Source organism: Coprinopsis cinerea (assembly GCF_000182895.1).
Source record: "Coprinopsis cinerea okayama7#130 chromosome 10 map unlocalized cont3.10, whole genome shotgun sequence".
NCBI lineage: Eukaryota > Fungi > Basidiomycota > Agaricomycetes > Agaricales > Psathyrellaceae > Coprinopsis > Coprinopsis cinerea.
Genome location: NW_003307535.1, coordinates 1,446,782 through 1,466,422, shown reverse-complemented (window position 1 = coordinate 1,466,422; position 19,641 = coordinate 1,446,782). Strand labels below are relative to the sequence as shown.

Below are 19,641 nucleotides of genomic sequence, written 5' to 3'. Positions count from 1 at the left end.
ATATATTCCAACAGATATGATGTACATCCACGCATTTCACTATTATACCCAAAACAATGTACAGATAGATTCCCGAGAACAACAACAAAAGAGTGAATTCCCTTTTACACCGAAATTAAAAGAGCGACATGACCTCGAGGTTGATCAAGGCAGTGCGCGAATTGAACTGCATTGTGACTGCCAGGCTTCCAGCGCTAAAGGTGATGACTTTGGGTGATGATGCAAAAGGGTTGGGTCGTTATCGATCACGAATCGCTCGCGCCTTCTTCTTCCTGGCTTTTAATGAACGCGTCCAACTCGCCAAGGATTTCCTCTTGCATTTCAGGGGTATTCTTGACGCTAAAGCAAATCTATCAGCCATCACATATTCCTCCTAAAACAGAAACGGGACTCACAAAAGCTGAACGAATTTAGGCAACTCTTCAGGACCATTGATGAACCCTAGCTCGACGAGAGCTTCATGACGCGCTCGAAGTCTACAAACAACTAATGAGTCAAGTCGTTCGATGATATCAAGGACGGCACGTACTGCTCTTCAGGGCTAAACTTCTTCTTCACCTCCGCTACAGACTCCTTCTCTGGGCTCGGCGATCTGACTGGACTGGTCCTGGGAGGACTCGAAGGCGGCTCAGGTGTCTTTGGATTAGCCGCTGCCGAAGCCATCTGCGCCCTCTTCGCCTTGCCACGGATAGGTGGCCACACTGCTGGCGTCTTCGCATCCGGCTCTTTCTCCTTCTCCTTCCTCTTCGGCTTCGATTCCTTTGCCTCGGCCTTCTCACTCGCCTTTTTCTCCTTCATCTGTTTCCTCTACAACAAGGTCAGCTTCGATACATCACGCCCGGAGTGTATTCACCCACCTTGAGGGTCAAATTCGTCCTCTCTTCTTCAATTCTGCTCGGCTTCAAGATATGGTCGTTGTGGTGGATATAGCTGACACCAATCGTGCTCAGCGCTTTCTGGATCGCGTTCTGTTCACTATCCTCCGAGAGTGCAGTAGGGGCTAAAAGAAATCAGTTCTCTCGCTCACCGAAGTAGATGAATAACACTGACCATCGTCCGAGAACAGCAGGGCGCCTAATCCCTGCAAATCCTTGTCGCTCTACCAGAGGCATCAGTACACCACCAACACAGACCGCATGCAAAACACTCACATCCGAGATCTTAACACCTTGCACCTCCGCCAACAACTCATCCCCCGTCTTAGACTTGCGCGACTTGCTCTTCCCCCCAAGATTAGCCATAGCCCAATTGAACTCTGCAAGATTCGCTTTCTCAATCTGTCAATCACAAATATATATATATATATATTCCAATATCTCAGACCCAAAACCCCAACGTAGGAATGAAACGACACGTACCGCCATCTTAGTCGCCAACTTATCCTCATGGAGTTTGAAGATATTCTCGAGACCGAAGAGTTCACCCCGCTTGGTGACATCGCCTTGCACACCCTGGAAATACCTAGTCTGCACACTAGCCTCATACCCAATCGCCATAAGCTGCTGCTTATAGATCTGACGTGCATAGATCAGTTCCTCGACGGAGCCAGCTCCAAGCAACCGATACACCGAAACATCTCGCGTTTGGCCAAACCGATAGGACCTATCCATAGCTTGCAAATCATGCGCAGGATCTATTCGAACACGATCGTCAGATACCCATCCATGGAAACACACTGATGATGTAAATGCACGTACTCCAATTAGGATCAAAGATCACAACTTTATTGGCGCCTAAACAGACGCGCATGAGTCACCCCCAATAACGCAAGAACGAGGGACCATTTACTCACCAGTAAGGTTCAATCCAGTCCCACCAGCCATCGTCGAAATCAAGAAAATGAAGATATCCGGATTAGCATGGAACCTGTCAATCATAGGCATCCCTATCCCATTTCATTCAGCATTGGAACACGGAAGAGGAGTGGACGCCACGACTTACGCTCCGACTGCTTCGTGCTCCCATCCAGCTTACAAAACCCGTAGTTCTGCGTTTGGAGATGATACTCCAACATCTCCAACAACCTCACAGATTTGGTGAAGATCAGCACCTTGTTTGTCGGGTCGGCTCTCCACTGTTTCAGAAGGATATTCAAGGCCTAAGTGGGATAGTAGGTCCTATCAGCAGCGCGTCAACACAATCCAAGACTGCACGTACCTGCCACTTTCCGCAATACCTTGGGTCGATAATAACCTTCCCATACATCGGCACATTACCATCAGGAAAGGCGAGCTGAGCAAGCTCTCTATTACGCTCCTGCTGTTCAGCCGAGTCTCTTGGACCTGAGAAAGTTGGAAAGTCGTCAGTGTCCCCGTCTAATTTATCGTACAAAGACACACATACTTCCAGGCAAAATAAGACCAAGATGGTTAGACAACTTGATCAAAATAGACATATACTTGAACACATTCGCAGCGACAAAAGGATGGCAGCAATTCTTTCTCTTCTTCTTAGATCCACACGAACACTCTTCTTCTCGCCTCAAAAGATTTTGCACATCTCTCGACTTCAAAATCTTCTTGTACACACTGCTCTGGAATTTGGACAGAGGGCAGAACACGACTTGATCTGTCTTCTTTGGAAGCTGGTGAGAAATAATATCCTTCGTTCTGCATATCAAGCATCAGTAATCGTCTGTCAGCAGAGGTGTACGGAGACTCACCTTCTCAAAAAATACTGAGGAAGGAACTTCTGCTTCAGGATCTTCGCCACAATCTGAAGAACAGACAATGAGCAACTAAACAGCAATTAGACCAACAAACACTGACCAAAGCCTTCTTCCTCGTCTCAGCCGAAGCCGTCGTACTCTGACCCTCAGTCAACGGCTTCGCAACATACTCATTCCACTCCTTGACTGTCCCAATCCTCCCAGGATTCGTCCAATCAAGGATAGTCCACAGCTCCTTATACGAGTTCTGAATCGCCGTTCCCGTCAGTCCAAACCTAATCGGACACGCAAACTGATGCAGAGCTTGGGTAACAGCCGCATCTTCATTCTTGACTCTATGAACTTCGTCAACAATCACACAACTCCAGTCAAGAGTGTCGAGATATTCGATGTCTTTGCGAGCTAAGTCAAATGAGGCTACGACTATCGGGAAACGGTTAGAGGGTGGTTGCTATTCGCAGTGAGAGGTGAGGTACTCACGGACATCTAATCTTCCCAGTTTGAAATCATGTCGAATGGCCTCGCGGTCAGCCGGTTTAGAGTCTCCAGCATACGATCCCACTTCAAAATAACCCCACTGATAACAGTATCGTTAGATAAAGACCACAACTCGACAACATAGTGACAACTTACCGTCTCAAACTCCCGTAACCAATTCTGCACAACCGTGCTCGGAGCAATAATAAGACACGTCGGCCACTTCTCGTTCGCCTTGGGCAATTTGCGATGCTTTTTCCACATCTCCCCATCCTGCAACCGGGACACATGTTTCCGCCGACGATTTCGGTCATCCTGAGAACCCGTCTTTTTCATAATGGCAGAAAGGAACGAGATAACCTGGATTGTTTTTCCCTGGAGAGCGCGAGTTAGACGTAGAGTGGCGAAATGTGGAGGAAAGACTCACAAGTCCCATGTCGTCGCCAAGCAGACCTCCTCTGCCTTGCTTGTACATATCCCAAAAGAATTGGACGCCCTCACGTTGGTACTCTCGCAGATACGTGTTTATCGCACCAGGGACCTGGATACCCTGCACTTGGTCCAATACCATAGGGCCCAGCCTCTCTTGACCGGGACCAAGCTCAAACCCAGGCTTAAGCCGCGGAGTCTGCGAAAGTAAATTAATTCAAGAATCAACGCGGGACGAACAAGAACACTTACACCATCCTTGTTATACTCCCAAGGTTCATCGTCATCATCATCCTCAGTCACAGACTCCTCCTCGGTAACAGACTCTTCTTCCGTAACCGATTCTTCTTCAGTCACCGACATTTCATTCTGCGCGGGAATTGGGACATCCTCCTCGGACTCGGACTCCGTCACAGAATCTTCTGCCGCTTGGCTACCTGGAGAAATGTGAGCTTTTATGTCGGGGATAGAAAGCGGGACATACTAGCTTCCTGCGACAGCTTCTGTCGCTTATTGGGCCGCGGCGAGGCAGAGGCAGATTTGCGTTTAAGCGCGGGCGCCTCTTCCTCACCCTCTTCCTTGTACTGCGCAGCCAGCGCAACCTTGCCTATCAAATTCAAAAATTAAACGTGGATACACGCGGAAAATAGAATTGACCGACCGAAGAACTTGTCTAGTGGATTTGCCTCTACATTTCCGAACAGGCGCTTGTCTAGATTGAGCGTGGACCGTTGAATCATCTTCTCGTCGTTCGATAGTCGTCAAATGACTCACTTGCTTTCGATTTGGACTTGAATCGCTTTCCAGACGTCCCAAGTACATCCTTCCTCGATGCCGATGCAGCCCCCTTGCCCTTGTTCCCCTTCGTCGTACTCTCTTGCATAACTTGACTCAGTTCGTCCTCATCCATGTCGAAGTCGGAAAGTTCTACACATTCCATCGATTTCAGTTCAAGTGCCTTCAAGAACAGTAGAGCCAACCTCAACGTACCAGCAGGAGCCGCAATCCCAACCGAGTTCCCTGTAACGAGCTTAATGACTGGGTTGAATCACTAATGAGTCGGTCAACACTCACGATGGTCATAACCTTTCGACTTTCTCTGACCCCTGGGCCCACTCGAGCCCTCCTTGCTCTCCGCCATGTCCGTAATCTATGGTGTCGCGTTAAAGTCGATGTTTGAGGCCGGTGAAGTGGTTTCAACGTGAGATTTGGTAGAAGATGGTCGTGGTCATTAACGAAACGCGCTGCCAAACTCAATGGCCCAACACATGCCATCACGTTTCCCACGCGGGTCCGCCCAATTTGGTAGGCAGGTCTGGCGGTCTCGTTCCGGTCGCCGGAGTCGCACAAAATCCGACAGGGGTAAAACAGGGCTCGGCGCGGCTGGCTCAGTGCTGCACATACCAGCATGCTCACACAAGATCTGAGACCAGGGATTCAGTAGGGAAACGATGGACTAGCCTAATTCCAGAGAAGAAAGTATCTGACACAGGGAGCTCACAGATGGGCAAAAACTGCGTGATGTTCGAAAGTGATTAATGGATTGATACAACAAACAGCGTGTTTCCGCGAGGTCGTTACATGGGAGAGGGAAGCGCTAAGGATGGTCATGAAGAGGGACAGATGCATTAGACAGCTATGATGAAGGAAGAGAAACGATAGCCATGCGACATAAGCAAAGATGATGGAGTAGTGTTACATTGGTTAAAATTCCTCCGCACTTCTGCGGACCAGGCGCCTGACCTTCTTCTTGTAGGCTGCACACCAGGGATCAGCACGCAGTTAACAGTACCAGTGGGGTTGACATACCTTCAAAGTCCGTGCGAACCTCCTTGGCTGCGTCAACATTGGCCGGGCTGTCGAGGTTGGGTTTATCGGATGAGAGAAGGGAAATTACGCTGAGAAGCTGTGAACAAGTGGCAATCGTGTTCAGCAGGGCGAATTTCAGAAGGATAAGGGTTCCTTACAATAGATTCCACGCTGTGTACCGGCATCCATCTCTCTCCAGCATCCTCGTAGCCGTACTGGTCCTCTCCGGGGGCATGCTGCAATCGTGATATGAGCCAATGTCCGGTGTGGCGATTGGAGTGAGCTGACGCACCAAGATTGAAATGCAAACGGTTCCGTCGGGGTAAACTAGACGCAGTAAGAGTCACTAGGGCTATCCACCCAAGATGTCATCATGGACACATACTATTTGGATGCCACATCTCGGTGAGGAATCGCATCTTCGGTGGCAGGAGAGGGTATTCTGGAGGGAAAGATAGCCGGGCTCGCAGGAAACCGCCTTCACTGGATACCGATGAGCTTGATGTCGTTCTCGAGAAATGATAGCGACCTACTAGAGGGTGTCGTTTGGCCTGTGGGTGGTCAGAACCCGACACTAACAAGTTCGGACTACGTGCGGACGTACCCAATGATCATGATCTCCCACTCGTACAGGTTATTCTCGTCCACGAGGCCTGAATCAGACAGAGGTTAATGAGGGTGAATACATGGCCCATTAGGCGCTTTGGCTCACCAGCTGAGAAGCCCTCAACGGGACGCTTGGTGAGCTCAGCCAGCTGTCGGCGGAGCAACAAGGTGTTCGACGGTGTTGACGATGATGATTTGGACATTGGATCGGATGCGATGGATGGTGTGGTACAACTTCAAGCGGAACCCTGTCCAGGCGCTGCAGAGGAGAAGCTTATAAGGCGGCACCCACGTGATCCGGTCCCTCGAGACCAAAACAAAGCTCAGCGTTCTTTTGACAGACTCAGTGATATCCTTTCTTGTATTCTTATTTAAATGATACTCGCAATAATACTTGGTGAAATCTTTACAGCAAAGGAAGAGGGAGATGTGCGCCCAGCTTGTTCCCAATTTAATTATAATTTCTTTTTGATATTGTGAGAATGCAATCTTATCTTATCTGCCAAGTCAGGCGGAGTCAAAATCAATGGGTGCTCGGCACTGCGAAGACGCGACTTAACCATCGCCTTCGATGTCCTAAACGACGACGACGACGACGACGACGACGCCCACGACATGAACCACGACGAGGAGTCAGAATGGGATCAACTCACAAATCCCAAATGGAAAGGACTTGGGCTTAACGATCCTGTAAAAACAGTCGAGGTACGTGGATCACCATGCTCCTTAGGAAAAACTGACTGGAATACCAGGACAAATGGCTTCTGCTACCAGCCTTCCTCAAGGTTAAAGGTCTCGTAAAACAGCACATTGACTCGTTCAACTACTTTGTCGATGTCGATATCAAGAACATCGTAAAGGCCAATAACAAGGTCACCTCCGATGTAGACCCTCGGTTCTGGTTGAAGTACACCGACATCAACGTCGGTTTTCCCGACCGTAACGAGATGGAGGCTATCGACAAACGAGTAACGCCTCACGAATGCCGACTACGAGATACCACCTACAGCGCACCCATCATTGTCACTATTCAGTACACCCGAGGCAAGAGTATCGTTCAGCGCAATGTCAATATTGGCCGCCTTCCAATCATGCTTCGAAGCAACAAATGCGTGTTGACGGGGAAGACTGAAGCTCAGTTGGCCAGAATGACGGAATGTCCGCTGGATCCTGGAGGATACTTTGTGGTCAAGGGGACAGAAAAAGTCATTCTGGTCCAGGAGCAGCTGAGCAAGAACCGTATCATTGTCGAGACGGACAATGTAAAGGGGATTGTCCAGGCTTCGTGTACATCGTGCGTTTACTTCACCTTCCAAGAAAGTCCTCTCCTCAACCTTTTCTAGCTCAACACATGGTGGTTTAAAATCCAAAACCTACGTGATCACCAAGAAGGGTCGGATATACCTTCGCCACAATTCTATCCACGAAGACGTGCCGATCGTCATTGCTCTCAAGGCTCTTGGGATCCAGTCCGACAAGGAGATCCTTTTACTCACTGCGGGCAACACCGAGGAGTACAAGACTATCTTCTCCGCCAACATCGAAGATGCAGCCAAACTTGGAATCTTTACCCGACATCAAGCTCTGGAATACATCGGTGCCAGAGTCAAGGTCAACCGAAAGGTCATGGGTCCTCGGAGGCCAGCTTGGGAAGAAGCTCTGGAGGCGCTGGCCACCATTGTCCTTGCTCACGTACCAGTTCAAGGGCTGGACTTCCGTGCGAAGGCCATCTTTGTCGCGACCATGACTCGCCGTGTTCTTATGGCTATGGACGACGAAAGCATGGTGGACGATCGAGACTACGTTGGAAACAAGCGTCTAGAACTGTGAGTAGTCTCCTTCGTCTGCATCTCCCGTCTTCTGACCCTTCCTAGTGCTGGTCAACTGCTAGCCCTGCTGTTCGAAGATCTGTTCAAAACCTACAACTCAAACCTCAAGAGTGCCATCGACAAGGTTCTGAAAAAGCCCTCACGGACAAGCGAGTTTGACGCGTTCAACACAATGCAGATGCAAGGAGATCACCTTACCTCCGGATTCGTTCGAGCCATCTCCACCGGGAATTGGTCACTAAAGCGATTCAAGATGGAGCGTGCAGGTGTAACCCATGTGCTCAGCCGCCTAAGCTTTATCTCCGCACTCGGCATGATGACCCGTATATCCTCTCAATTCGAGAAGACTCGAAAGGTCAGTGGACCTCGAGCGCTTCAGCCCAGTCAGTGGGGTGTTCTGTGTCCAAGTGATACGCCCGAAGGAGAAGCTTGCGGTCTCGTGAAGAACCTCGCACTCATGACCCACATCACCACCGACGTGGAGGAAGGTCCAATTATACGACTGGCCTTTATGCTCGGTGTGGAAGGTATGATCTTTTGCCTTTCCTGTTGCCTTCCGTTCCCCTCAATCGGGTTATTTTAGATATCAGCCTTACGACTGGCACGGAGATATACGGTCCCAACTCTTACGTTGTTTACATTAACGGAACGATCATTGGTGTAACTCGAACGCCTACGAAATTCGTGTCCCAATTCCGGAAGCTTCGAAGGGCTCGACGATTCAGTGAATTCGTCAGCGTGTACATCAATCACCACCACCGAGCGGTCCACATTGCTAGCGATGGTGGCCGCATCTGCCGGCCTATGATCATTGTCGAAAAGGGTCGCTCAAGAGTGACTTCTGACCACATAGTTGTAAGTCATCCATAACCCCCGATCCCCTCGTACCCGAACCGTCTCACTGGTCCTTGTTTTTAGCAACTGAAAAAAGGCAATGTTACGTTTGATGATTTCCTACGGAAGGGTCTCGTCGAGTACCTTGACGTCAACGAAGAAAACGACACCTTCATCGCGCTGCACGAGCACGACATCGTTCCAACAACAACCCATCTGGAGATCGAGCCCTTTACGATCCTGGGTGCCGTCGCAGGCCTCATTCCCTACCCTCATCACAACCAATCCCCGCGAAACACGTACCAGTGTGCCATGGGTAAACAAGCCATCGGCGCGATCGCCTACAACCAAATGAACCGGATTGATACCCTCCTTTATCTCTCCGTATACCCGCAGCAACCCATGGTGAAGACCAGAACAATCGAACTTATCGGCTACGATCGCCTACCGGCTGGACAAAACGCGACGGTGGCCATTATGAGTTATTCTGGTTACGATATTGAGGATGCTTTGATCCTAAACAAAGTAAGACTTTGTCGTGACCCATTCTGAAAACAGCCCCAGATTTCTAACTAGGCTGCGTCGCTAACTAGGCCAGCTTGGACCGAGGCTACGGCCGTTGTCAAGTCCTAAGAAAGAACGCAACCCTGCTCCGCAAATATCCCAACGGAACGTAAGTAGTTGCTATCACGGAGTACTTCTCCCTGTCTATTCCCGGCCATCTAACAAGTTACCAGATTCGACCGATTGGCCGATGCACCATTGGACGAAAACGGTCAGATCCAGAGGCGATACGATATAGTTCAAGCAGATGGTCTTCCTGGTGTTGGCGAGCGCGTCGATCCTGGCGACATTTATGTCAATAAACAGTCGCCTACAAACGCAACCGACAACACATTCACTGGCCAAGCAGCGTCGGTCCCGTACAAAAACGCGCCGCTGAGTTACAAGTCGCCAGTTTGCGGCATGATAGACAAGGTCATGATTAGTGACACCGACAACGACCAGACCCTGATCAAAGTCCTTATCCGTCAAACACGGAGGCCTGAGCTGGGAGACAAGTTTTCATCCCGACACGGTCAGAAGGGTGTCTGTGGCTTGATTGTTAACCAGGAAGACTTGCCTTTCAATGAGGATGGAATTGTCCCCGGTGTGTTCTTTCTGGTTTTCCTTTTGGTTATCTTCGTTCAAGAGCTAATTCTTCAATTGCCACCAGACACTATCATGAACCCACACGGTTTCCCGTCGCGAATGACGGTCGGGAAAATGATTGAATTATTGGCGGGCAAGGTGATTAGATATGACGAAAGTTCTTTACCAGAGCGGTTACTCACAATTACTTCCGTACAGGCTGGTGTTCTGACTGGTAAACTGCAGTATGGGACCGCTTTTGGTGGATCAAAAGTAAGCCATATTCCGATTGGTTCCGTAGTACATACGTGGTACTTAGAACGCTCCTAAACCCAGGTGGAGGATATGAGCCGAATCTTGATCGAGCACGGGTTCAGCTACGGAGGCAAGGATATGCTTACCAGCGGCATTACTGGGGAACCTCTCGAAGCCTACGTTTACTTCGGACCAATCTATTACCAAGTACGTCCCCTTTCATATGTTCTCGACGCAAGAAAGCCATTCTGACAGTTTATTTCCAGAAACTGAGTATGTCTTTCCTTCCACACCTGATTGCCAAGCAATGTCTGATATGGCTTTGCCAATCTTAGAACACATGGTTATGGACAAGATGCACGCCCGTGCCCGGTGAGTCTGGTGCTTCTCAACTTCTTCATTCTGTTCTAATAGGGTTTGTCGTAACCTACCAGGGGTCCACGTGCAACGCTTACCCGTCAGCCGACCGAAGGTCGTTCCCGGGAAGGTGGTCTGCGTCTGGGAGAAATGGAACGAGATTGTTTGATTGGTTACGGCGCTACTCAGCTGCTTCTTGAGCGTCTCATGATCTCCTCGGACAAATTCGAGGTGGGCGCTTGTCAGGAGTGTGGTCTCATGGGCTACAACGGCTGGTGCACGTACTGCAAGAGCTCCAAAAAGATGGCGACCCTGACGATTCCATACGCCGCAAAACTGCTTTTCCAAGAGGTAAGTAATCGTTTTGCTACGCACAGAGCCGGTCCTGATGGCGTCCCTCCCCCCTACAGTTGATGGCGATGAATGTCGTCCCCCGCCTTGTGCTCGATGATGCCTGAAACATCTCATCCTTTCTTGTGATCACGGGCTTCAGCAACACCTTGGGACTATTTCATTCAGCTTTCCTCTTTCTATTGCATCCCCGTTTTTTTGTTGTCACATTTTGTATCAATAGAATTTATTTAACGCTTAGGGGATCAAGGAGTGTGTCTCTTACTCCAAGGTACCGGCGTGATTTACCGTCTTTCCACAAAGCCCTCCGTTGCCAGCAAATCAGATTCGCCGATTTCTTCGCCGTGAGGGTGCCTATTCACCTCAGCTTAACTGTGGGCCCGATGATTCGTGCCTTGAAACGCCATCCGAAGAAATACCTTGTTCTGAGAGAAAACTGGAACGTTTCCGGTAAGAACAAATGGGAAGAAGGTTCAATTGGATGCGTCCGGACTGCTAAATATAAGAACAGGGGGACAAAGTCTAGATGTTCAATAGGATCAGAATAGAGTATAGTGGCGGAGTTTGTAGCTGAGCGGCGCTGAGGTTAGATGCGGTGACACAATCCGAGTCCGGCGCGCGTGGCTCTTTCATTCTCACCTCATTGTTCTAAATGGCCTCTAGAAACGCAAACACCTCTACCGCCGTCAGGCGTCTGATGACAGAGTACAAGCAGCTGACATCCGGAGGTGGGTCCTCTTTCCACTAAACCACTTCGGAAATCCAGGCTGGAATACAGACAACATGGAATCTCCTCTCTAGGTTCACCGGATGGAATGTTCACAGCTGGTATGACCCCCAATTACGATATTCATATCTGTTTTTCCGGAAACAAATACGTGTTTCTGTTCGAATCTCTTCAGGCCCGATCTCTGAATCCGATTTCTTCACCTGGGAGGCGCTCATCTGTGGACCGAAGGACACCCCATTCGTGAGCCTCCAAACCCCTTCTTCTCAGGCTTCGAGTCAGAACGCTCACGTATACCATGAAACAACAACCAATATGGTCTATTAGGAGGGCGGTGTTTTCGCAGCTAAGTTGACATTCGTGCGTAATACGACGTTCTTGGTGGTGCACCCACCTTCTCCGAGCTTACGCCTGATAGACGGAACTAATGTTGTCTCCTGCTGGTTCTCTCTAACAGCCTCCCGATTATCCATTATCTCCTTTCAAGATGAAGTTTGAACCGCCCTTGTTCCACCCCAATAGTTAGTTCTTGGTCGCAATCATTCGCCACGTCCAGGAAGCTAACTATGGCCCTCGGAACCGCCTTTGCTCAGTCTACCCGGATGGAAACGTTTGTATTTCCATCCTCCACACCCCCGGCGATGATCCCACGCACTACGAGCAAGCTTCCGAGCGATGGAGTCCTGTTCAGAGTGTCGAGAAAGTCATCCTTAGCGTGATCTCCATGTTGGCAGGTACGAGGCGCCTCCCCGGTCAGATCTTTGAACACCATGCGCTCAACACCGTTTAAACCGTGGCAAATCCAGAACCCAATCTCGAAAGCGGAGCAAACATTGATTGCTGCAAACTATACCGCGAGAACAAAGCAGAGTATGAAAGATTAGTAAGGGAATCTATCAAGGAGCAATTAGGCCTGTAGAACGCGGTATACTACCAGTCCTGTTTCGTGTACGATGCTATTAGCTATGCATTAACAATCACAGTATTCTCAACTGATCATCATGGTGGGGATCAACATTCAATCCCTGCGTTGCTTGTAAACTCGGGTATCGATGGGCCTTCCCATGATATGGCGTTGGACGTAGTCGTTCCTGAAGATGCCTTGAGGATCGACAGATTCGATGATGCGGACAAAGTCGTCAAATCGAGGGTACATTTTGCGGAGGGTGTCAGGGCGAAGTTTGTGAGCCTTGGCCCAGTGCGGTCGGCCTTCATACTTTGCGACGATGGCCTCGTACCCCTCGAACAATCGGCGATATGGTACGTTGAATCCGTATGGCCTGAGCGGATCACATTTTAGAGAGGAAAATAGTGTGATATCTAAGAAGAGGGACTTGCCTATATTGAACAATGCCGATCCAGCAGGTTTGCTGACCGTTGCTGGGGCTAAGCCAGATGTCATCGCTGGCGGACACGCGGATTTCTATGGGGAAGTGGGGTCGGATACCATGAGGGTCGGCATGTTCCTGCTCCAGCCACGCGCGAAGTTCACGAAGACAAGCCTGGGAGTGTTTCAGAGGAATTGCCCATTCAGTGGTATGTTGGGGATACTAATATGCCGTGAACTTCGTGAATACCCGTACCAATTTCATATACGAGTAAAAGAATGGAACATACCCTGCAGTCGACATTGAATATGCGATGGCTATCATCAACGCCCACCGTCTTCTCACTCACAAGCCAGCATGCGAAATTGGCGATCAGGGGGTTAAGGAACGTAAAGAAGCGCGCCACGAAAAGCAAGAGCTGGACAACATGATGGCCCAGGAAAGAATGCCACAACCAACTTCCTGCGGGGTTTCGAGGCTGAGAAAAAGATGTGGAGTTGTATGAGATAATCCTAGGCGCCGATGACATACAAGTGCGTACCTCGGAAGTGCGGTTTGAATAACTGCACCTGACGGTATCCGATGTGGGGAACCACCAGAACCTAGCATGCTCAGCAGAGTGCACGAGGGTGTCCATGTTGGACACGAATTCATCAAAAGGCACAGATTCTTGCTCTTCTTTCAGTCGATAGGCGGGTTCGACTTCGAATTGAATTGAAAGAATGACCCCTGTGGAACCGAGCCCGCACAGAGTGGCGATAAACAGGTCGGCGTTCTCATTGCGGGAACAAGTGACGCGTGAACCATCCGCTACGAGAAGAGTGAGGGCGAGGACCGAGTCAGAGAGAACCTTGTACTCTATGCCAGAGCCGTGGGTGCCGGTGGTGATGACGCCAGCAAGAGTCTGCTCAGAGATGGACCCAACGTTGCTCATGGCCAGATTGTTCTTCGCCAGCTCTCGGTGCAGGTCGTTGAGGGTGATTCCAGCTTGGGCAATCACGTAGCGCTTCTCCACGTTGACCTTGGGGATAGGAGGCGAGAGTGAGAAAGATGTAACCCACAGAACGACGGTCCCCCGAGACTTACCTCCAGAATGTGATTCATTTTGGTCGCCCTCAGCATGAAACCGTTGGTGCAAGCCAAGTCGCTCGGACTATGTCCGACACCGACGGCCCGGAGGACCTTGCCCTCTCGACGAGCGAGCTCGAGGATGAGCTCGCATTGGTAGTCGTTCTCTGGTTCGAAAACTGCGAGAGGTTTGCAGGTGAAACTGAGACCCCAGTTTGTGAACCTGGCCCGTGGAGAGTGGGACGGAACTGTTATAGGTTCAAGGAGTCTGTAGAGGTCCTGGGTAGATAATTTGAGGGCAGAAGGAGAGGAATCAGTCGAGGACATGGCGGCCATGAAGTCGTCGCGACATTTTTTGTGCGCACTGGGATTATAAACAAAACTCCTGAGGAGAATTGTGATGGCTTTGCAAAGCTCGCCCGATCGTTTGGGACATTGGAAGTCTTTCCGGTTGACTAAACCGCCGCCGGCGTTTGCCGATTGTCGAAAAAAGCCATTTCTGCAAGTCGACATCTCCTCTTGGCTCTCCCAAATCGAATTCTGTCCCTCTGCTACAGGAACCGAGGCCCGACCGATAAGGCCACTGCGCTGAATCACATCGGGAAACACAGAGCCAATCTCTATTCCACATCAAAACTATAAGTAGCTAACTATGAGCGACTACAAATCGTGATCCTGACCTCATAGATATACTCACCATGTTTCGTTGAATGGCCAACTTAGGTCTACTTGTGACCAGACGTGGATCCAGGTTCATGGCCATACCTAGATGGAGCTTGACCCCGCCATCGCCGATCCCACAAGGCGCCATCGGCACGCAATCCGAGTAGGTGGCTGTAGGTGGTGGGTAAAGATCTAAAGAATCCTGCGTGCTAAATCTCAGCGCTTGCGTTGGTAGTAGTAGAACGCCAGAGGGCCCATGCACGGTATCACAGAAGAAAGATGAGGGGATGAACAGGCCTGTACGATCGGATCGTTCCTTGCTGAGTAGCTCTTTCCTTAAACTGCGTACCTTCCCTTGACGATGAAACTCGACGAATGCGGCAAAAGTGTACCGCGCAATTAATCCAAGAAACTGGCGGAGACTACACATATCCACTGCTCCGATAGATACATCCGGTCCCTATGCTGAGCTCATCTAGGTCCGAGACCTAACCGCGGAAATCGAACGTCACCCTATACGATTATTGGCATTAGTTTGCGAGGAGAAGAAGAAAGAGAACGTGATCTTGACCTTCCCCATTCCTGGTTATTGTATAGCAATATCCCACGAACTTCCACACTATCAAGTTCTAGAGCCAAGTCGAATTCTATCGAGAAAGAAGACCAAGTCAACTCGGATACCCATCAACAGAGTACAAGGAATGGAGTTCCATACCAGTATAAAACCCTCCCATATTTGATGCAGCGGCATTTTGCTGGAAGGTCGGAAGTGATGTCAAGTCCACGGTCCATTTGCAGAGTTCCATCAATTCTCCTTCATCGGTATATCTCATGATCTTCTCCGAGTCGCTCGTGAACAGCGTGGCGACAAACGACGAATCTAGAAGCGCGCATCTCGGTCAGGAATACTATCCCGTCGGCGAAAGTCACCTCGTCCTTACCTGAGGGTGTCTGCGAAAATTTGCTGGGTTTTCGTTAGTTCGACTAGACTCTGGGCACGGAGAAATTGATAGGTACCAGAACTTCGTCGTTAGTCTTTGCCTGAAACTCTTCTTCAGCTCCACAGTTAGATAACAACCAATCAAAGCGGCCTCACCCTTTCCGAATGATAGCTCCCTTCGACACAAGGTACTGCAATCTTCAAAGGAAAAAATGACAAAAGAACACGTTAACGTGACAAAGCCACGCATGTGGGTGCCGTTGGCGTACCTGTTTTCACAAATAGGTACACCCGCGTCATTTGTTTTGATGTACGCAGGGCGCTTCAGCCAATCCTCTTGCTCTGCGGGCAACTTGACCTGGTAAAGCGAGCGGTGATCACATCAGTAACTCTGAAACCTAGCGCCCGCCGTACCCCCAACACCGACCTTCATGATGTACGAGCGGGGTGCAATTACAGTGGAGACCAAACTTCGCTTGGCAAGACCATACTGTGCTGCACCGCGGAGAGTGGCGGTATCAGCATCCGGAGGTCTGGCAATAGTACGTATGCGGTTCTGGAACTGAGCCTAGAGGAAGTTTAGGTGTTAATCGCGGAGGGGTCCGGGTTGTGGTCTCTCATCCCACTTACCTCAACCCGCTGCTTGAGGTATTCACTCCCAGCAAAGCCTCCCACGAGAAGCAGAGCATGGATAGGTTGATCAACTTTGGCCAGTTGATCTTCGATGAGTTGGAGAACCTACGCGGAAATAGGTAAAAAGCATTAGTCTAGTCGTTCTCTCCTTCTGCGTGACGCAATGGATCCTTACCTCGTTGACAACAGGGTCGAAGACTTCTCGGCGCAGCAAGTTTCCTGGAATCGACAATTGTCCGTTGATGAGTCCAACAGAAGGATCATGGGGATCCTCTACGTTGAAACACGTGAAGTGGAACATATTATCTGCAAGGGAATGGTCGGCGTAATGTCATCAGACGCAAGTACACGAATGGGATTACCATCGTCCTCAATCCCAGCATAGTTCAACTTGTCCGTTTCGCTGAAAGAGTGCACTACGCTCCAAATTAAGCAAACCCAGATCGTCGATCAACCAAAAAGTCATAACGTACTGAAATAAGCAAGAGAAGCTGGGTCGAGGTGGGCTGGATGATCGGACAACAGCGTCTATGTGGTGGAATACGACCATGAGAATCCGAGGGGGGCGACTGCAACTTCCAGACAGAGCCAAACGCACCTTTACAAGCTCCCGGAATCGGAGGTCAAGGAACAAACTCCCGCAGTTTGCCCCAGAACGAGCACACATTTCGGCTATTTCCAGGTTGGCCATTTGGCCAATGATCTATTTCCGAGGAAGCAGGCACGGGGTTTTCTCAGTTCTTGTTTTAGGAAGGTTTTGTACGACATCATGCACACCTTGTACACGGCAAGATCCACGGTACCACCACCAGCGTCGCACACAATGAAATTTTGAGACGGCTTGAGATGGTGCAGGTTGGACAAGTTTGCGCAGTGCACCGCTGCAGCCTCGGGTTCCGTAATGATCTTCAACCGATCTCGCCACGTTGTGTCTCCCGCACGGGAACTCTGAACAAGGCCAGCCGCGATTGCCGCCTCTCTCATGATTTCGCAGCCTTTGGCATCCCATGCGGCAGGGACAGTGAGCCAAACCTCGGCGGTGTCTAGTTGTTAAATCCGGTTAGAAAAATGCAAAAATGTAGGTGCAGGAAAAGAAGCAAACATACTCAGGTCTGCCACACTTCCCAGATCTCGAGTGATTTGGTCTTTTGCGTACTCCCATAGGCAAGTGAGGAAGTCAATGATGAGGTCCAAAGCGCGTTTTCCAGGCTAGTAGGAACGGTGGGTCACGGAATGTAAGGATCTTGAAATGGAGAAGGGCGTACTGGGATATCTGGGAGACGTGGGTCGACTGTGGACTCGTCGCGGAGAGCATGAGGTTCCAGGAAAAGCTTAAACCATTCACACTTGTGTGTGCCAGCCATAGGACTCGCATTCTTCGCTTCCAAACCCCACGCAAGAACCCGTCCTTCTTCATCATAGAGCAAACATGTAGGGATCTAGACGCCCTTACGTTCAGAACCACAGCTATATCCAATGACGATATCCAACTCAGCTCACCTTCCTGAACGTCTCGAATGAACCTGGCCAATTTAGGATTTGTTGTATTTGACCCCCAGCAATACGCGATGATCCATAAGCCTGGTGGGAAAAGCCAATAAGGATGACATCGTCACAGAGTTGTAGACAAGTGTACGCACGACGCCCGAGAACGTAGTACCTAGCACGTATTCAGCCAACTTCTCAACTAACCAAAGGTACAAAAAGAGACTCACCAAAGTCAATCGACACGGACATCCTTCCCTCATCCTGCTGTGATTGGGGTTGAAGGCTGGGCGGTAACTGTGGGATGGGCGGTGGACTCGTAGATATTGGAGGTGTTCCCGTTGGTGCATGTGGGTTGAAAGCTGAAGGCGGTCTCATAATGCTATTGGCATCCATCGAGCCATAACCAGTATGGTTTGGTGACGAATACCCCGTATACTGATGCGGCACTTGCGTTGTCGGCGGCGGTGAGGTCGGCGGTGTCTGCGCCCAAGGCTGGCCCTGCATATTCTGCCCCATCCCATTCACACTTGCTTGGTTATACGTGGCCGCTGGCGTCTGAATCGTCGGCTGCTGGAATCCTGGACCTCCTGGCAAAGGCTTCTCCATCCCCTGCGGCCATTGTCCCGTCGGTTGGTTCGTCACGACGCCCTGGGGCTGTTGAACAGGGCGGTTGTCGTAGCCGTTAGCCTTGTCGATAGGTTCGCCACAGCAGCCCATGGTGGTTCAAGTTAGAGTCCTCTGCGGTGCAGTGCTCGATCAACACCAACGCGCTCGGCTGTCAATACATTATACTGCATTTGGGCGCTAGAACATCATGTCGTCCCTGAAGGCTGTGCGAAACTGTCGTTTGGTGCCGTTCGGCATCTTAGGCGCCCACGGTCCTGCTGAGGCTGCCGTGAGTTGGGTTGAAGAGGTTGGAATCGACATTAGACAACGATGCTGACGTCGGACAGTAGAGCGGGTGTCTTGAGCCCGACTACGTAAAATTTCTGAAATTGGAAAGCGGATCATGTTACCAAACACCTAAATCATCATTCGCTTTAGCGATGAAGGCGCAAAGCAGCCTGGTTCAAGGTATATATATTGCCCTTCAGTCGACTGGGCACTCGCACAGGGAGCACTCATAGATCAGCCAACCTGGAAGCCTTCCCAGAGGAAATACTCGAATAATCCTGGGATTTCAGGACCCGGCTTACCAGATGCTCAAAGGAAATCCCAGCAGCTCCAGATTCCAACTTGATTGGCCAGCGGTCAACACGATTGGATGCAAAATGGCCACCCCTGCTGTGGGTCCCGGTCATCGCACGATGCGTGTGGCCTCCCCAGGGCGTTCCCTGAATAAATTATACTCTTTACATATCCAGAGAGGTACACAGATCTCTGAATCACAAGAGTGCTGGAGGCCCCTTCGTCCCCGCTTCTACGCCGGAGTTCTCACCAACCAGCCACCGCCTTCCTTCAGCCTTGCCCTGAACCATGCGCAGGACCATGGCAGCCGCAGTTGAGCCCTCGATCCCTCGCATGCTTTTAGAAATAGGGTTGTGATTTGCAAGTTAAAAACAGACCGTGACGGTAATTAAGTAGGTGAAATAGCTACTGACCTGGAAAAGGAAAGGCGGTACCGCACATCGTGCAAAGTGCTGAGGTCGGTGCAAACCCTTGGGGAAATTCGCGCGTGCCAAGATCCAGGGCTCCGACCTCGAGCAAAAGGCTGCGAAGCTAGAGGATGTCAGTCACAGGGTACCTACCGGGTACCAGAGGAAATTGTTCCTCCATTCCAAGGTCGCAGGTCATGAGGCAATCACCTACATTACTTAGGGCCTGAAGCGTTCGAATATCCATTGCGCGAGAGCATGGAGGCAATAGCCGTTGAACCTTCTACATTACAGAAGTTGCAGGGTGGGGATCATCGCCTTGTCTCCACCGGCGGAGAACGGACATCAGCCCAATTCCCTCGCAAAGTCCCAAATTCAAAAACCCAAGCGTCGATAACTACTACCTCGATGTATGGAGCCTGAATCAGTAAAAGAGTACGACATCAGATGGAA

General features: G+C 50.2%; 7 protein-coding genes across 7 annotated transcripts; 2 read left to right on the top strand and 5 right to left on the bottom strand.

The window, feature by feature from the left end:
* Positions 1-245: 245 nt before the first annotated feature.
* Positions 246-4,715, bottom strand: CC1G_11203 (hypothetical protein; the record flags this gene model as incomplete). The annotated part of the gene is made up of 19 exons (XM_001834238.2): positions 246-339; positions 396-476; positions 530-807; positions 858-1,000; positions 1,051-1,099; positions 1,152-1,277; positions 1,359-1,633; positions 1,942-2,098; positions 2,158-2,282; positions 2,344-2,609; positions 2,663-2,715; positions 2,769-3,070; positions 3,149-3,245; positions 3,302-3,520; positions 3,573-3,773; positions 3,827-4,011; positions 4,059-4,181; positions 4,349-4,594; positions 4,649-4,715. The coding sequence occupies 19 exons, from the start codon at positions 4,713-4,715 to the stop codon at positions 246-248; spliced, it is 3,087 nt and encodes a 1,028-aa protein (XP_001834290.2).
* A 382-nt stretch (positions 4,716-5,097) lies between these two features.
* On the bottom strand, positions 5,098-6,211 carry CC1G_11202 (ubiquitin conjugating enzyme). Its single transcript, XM_001834237.2, has 8 exons — positions 6,096-6,211; positions 5,988-6,036; positions 5,917-5,934; positions 5,769-5,866; positions 5,676-5,710; positions 5,542-5,619; positions 5,384-5,480; positions 5,098-5,331 (listed from the first exon to the last, which is right to left on the bottom strand). The coding sequence occupies exons 1-8, from the start codon at positions 6,190-6,192 to the stop codon at positions 5,279-5,281; spliced, it is 525 nt and encodes a 174-aa protein (XP_001834289.2). The 5' UTR covers positions 6,193-6,211; the 3' UTR covers positions 5,098-5,278.
* A 393-nt stretch (positions 6,212-6,604) lies between these two features.
* Positions 6,605-10,982, top strand: CC1G_11201 (DNA-directed RNA polymerase; the record flags this gene model as incomplete). The annotated part of the gene is made up of 15 exons (XM_001834236.2): positions 6,605-6,694; positions 6,742-7,283; positions 7,333-7,815; positions 7,864-8,345; positions 8,402-8,673; positions 8,737-9,177; positions 9,246-9,325; positions 9,390-9,802; positions 9,869-9,942; positions 10,003-10,056; positions 10,120-10,245; positions 10,278-10,311; positions 10,374-10,410; positions 10,473-10,746; positions 10,806-10,982. 15 exons carry the CDS (start codon positions 6,605-6,607, stop codon positions 10,851-10,853), a joined length of 3,450 nt encoding a protein of 1,149 aa, XP_001834288.2. The 3' UTR covers positions 10,854-10,982.
* A 416-nt stretch (positions 10,983-11,398) lies between these two features.
* On the top strand, positions 11,399-12,263 carry CC1G_11200 (ubiquitin conjugating enzyme; the record flags this gene model as incomplete). The annotated part of the gene is made up of 3 exons (XM_001834235.2): positions 11,399-11,474; positions 11,649-11,716; positions 12,000-12,263. 3 exons carry the CDS (start codon positions 11,399-11,401, stop codon positions 12,261-12,263), a joined length of 408 nt encoding a protein of 135 aa, XP_001834287.2.
* Positions 12,264-12,491: 228 nt separating this feature from the next.
* Positions 12,492-14,262, bottom strand: CC1G_11199 (hypothetical protein; the record flags this gene model as incomplete). The annotated part of the gene is made up of 5 exons (XM_001834234.2): positions 13,888-14,262; positions 13,343-13,822; positions 13,091-13,279; positions 12,849-13,023; positions 12,492-12,793 (listed from the first exon to the last, which is right to left on the bottom strand). The coding sequence occupies exons 1-5, from the start codon at positions 14,203-14,205 to the stop codon at positions 12,492-12,494; spliced, it is 1,464 nt and encodes a 487-aa protein (XP_001834286.2). The 5' UTR covers positions 14,206-14,262.
* Positions 14,263-15,200: 938 nt separating this feature from the next.
* Positions 15,201-18,310, bottom strand: CC1G_11198 (hsp70-like protein; the record flags this gene model as incomplete). Its single annotated transcript, XM_001834233.2, has 16 exons — positions 15,201-15,412; positions 15,474-15,496; positions 15,550-15,663; positions 15,742-15,830; positions 15,900-16,040; positions 16,103-16,210; positions 16,281-16,411; positions 16,468-16,521; positions 16,579-16,633; positions 16,704-16,808; positions 16,883-17,148; positions 17,212-17,314; positions 17,371-17,544; positions 17,606-17,686; positions 17,746-17,765; positions 17,821-18,310. 16 exons carry the CDS (start codon positions 18,308-18,310, stop codon positions 15,201-15,203), a joined length of 2,166 nt encoding a protein of 721 aa, XP_001834285.2.
* A 668-nt stretch (positions 18,311-18,978) lies between these two features.
* Positions 18,979-19,435, bottom strand: CC1G_15322 (hypothetical protein; the record flags this gene model as incomplete). The annotated part of the gene is made up of 3 exons (XM_002910369.1): positions 18,979-19,117; positions 19,195-19,304; positions 19,403-19,435. The coding sequence occupies 3 exons, from the start codon at positions 19,433-19,435 to the stop codon at positions 18,979-18,981; spliced, it is 282 nt and encodes a 93-aa protein (XP_002910415.1).
* Between the last annotated feature and the right edge of the window lie 206 nt (positions 19,436-19,641).

Coding starts and splice junctions, on each gene's coding strand:
- CC1G_11202 (XM_001834237.2), bottom strand. CDS start 6,192: ATGTCCAAATCATCATCGTCAACACCGTCGAACACCTTGTTGCTCCGC. Junction 5,711..5,768: donor CGAGATGTGGCATCCAAATA/GTATGTGTCCAT, acceptor TACTGCGTCTAG/TTTACCCCGACGGAACCGTT. Junction 5,481..5,541: donor TACACAGCGTGGAATCTATT/GTAAGGAACCCT, acceptor ACTTGTTCACAG/CTTCTCAGCGTAATTTCCCT.